Here is a 381-nt window from a genome sequence, read left to right on the forward strand (position 1 = left end):
ATATCATATTAAACTGAATATTTTTTGTTTATTTATTTTGAGGGGTAATTCTGTGTATAAAAGAATGTATGTGTTGATCTTCTGTAGGTATCGAACCGACGGGGAACAGGGTGATGCGTCCTGCAGTGTTCACAGTGGACACGTTCAGTGCAGGTCAGGGTCAAGTTACCGTCTACCTGGATCATCCTGATGGCACCAGAGAGGAGGTATGCACCAAATCCTCCTCTTCCTCATCCTCATCTTCTACTTTTCTGTCTTCACCAGAGACTGCAGCCACCTGTTTAATGACAGACCTGCTGTGATTTTATGTTTCTGTATGAAATTTGACAAACTGTGGTCTCTACCAGGCACATAACATTTGTATATTTGTGTGTGTGTGTG

At 42.0% G+C, this 381-nt stretch overlaps 1 protein-coding gene across 1 annotated transcript in view; it reads left to right on the top strand.

Moving 5' to 3' along the window:
* Nucleotides 1–381, top strand: part of LOC118328185 (filamin-C-like) — a 64,434-nt gene that overhangs the window by 31,510 nt on the left and 32,543 nt on the right. Inside the window, exon 4 of the mRNA XM_035661796.1 lies at nt 88–206. Coding sequence (XP_035517689.1) covers nt 88–206 — 119 coding nt within the window. The remainder of the gene's footprint in view (nt 1–87; nt 207–381) is intronic.

The sequence above is a fragment of the Morone saxatilis genome, unplaced genomic scaffold (genome assembly GCF_004916995.1).
Source record: "Morone saxatilis isolate NCDOM2014 unplaced genomic scaffold, NCSU_SB_2.0 Contig18, whole genome shotgun sequence".
NCBI classification, from domain to species: Eukaryota; Metazoa; Chordata; class Actinopteri; family Moronidae; genus Morone; species Morone saxatilis.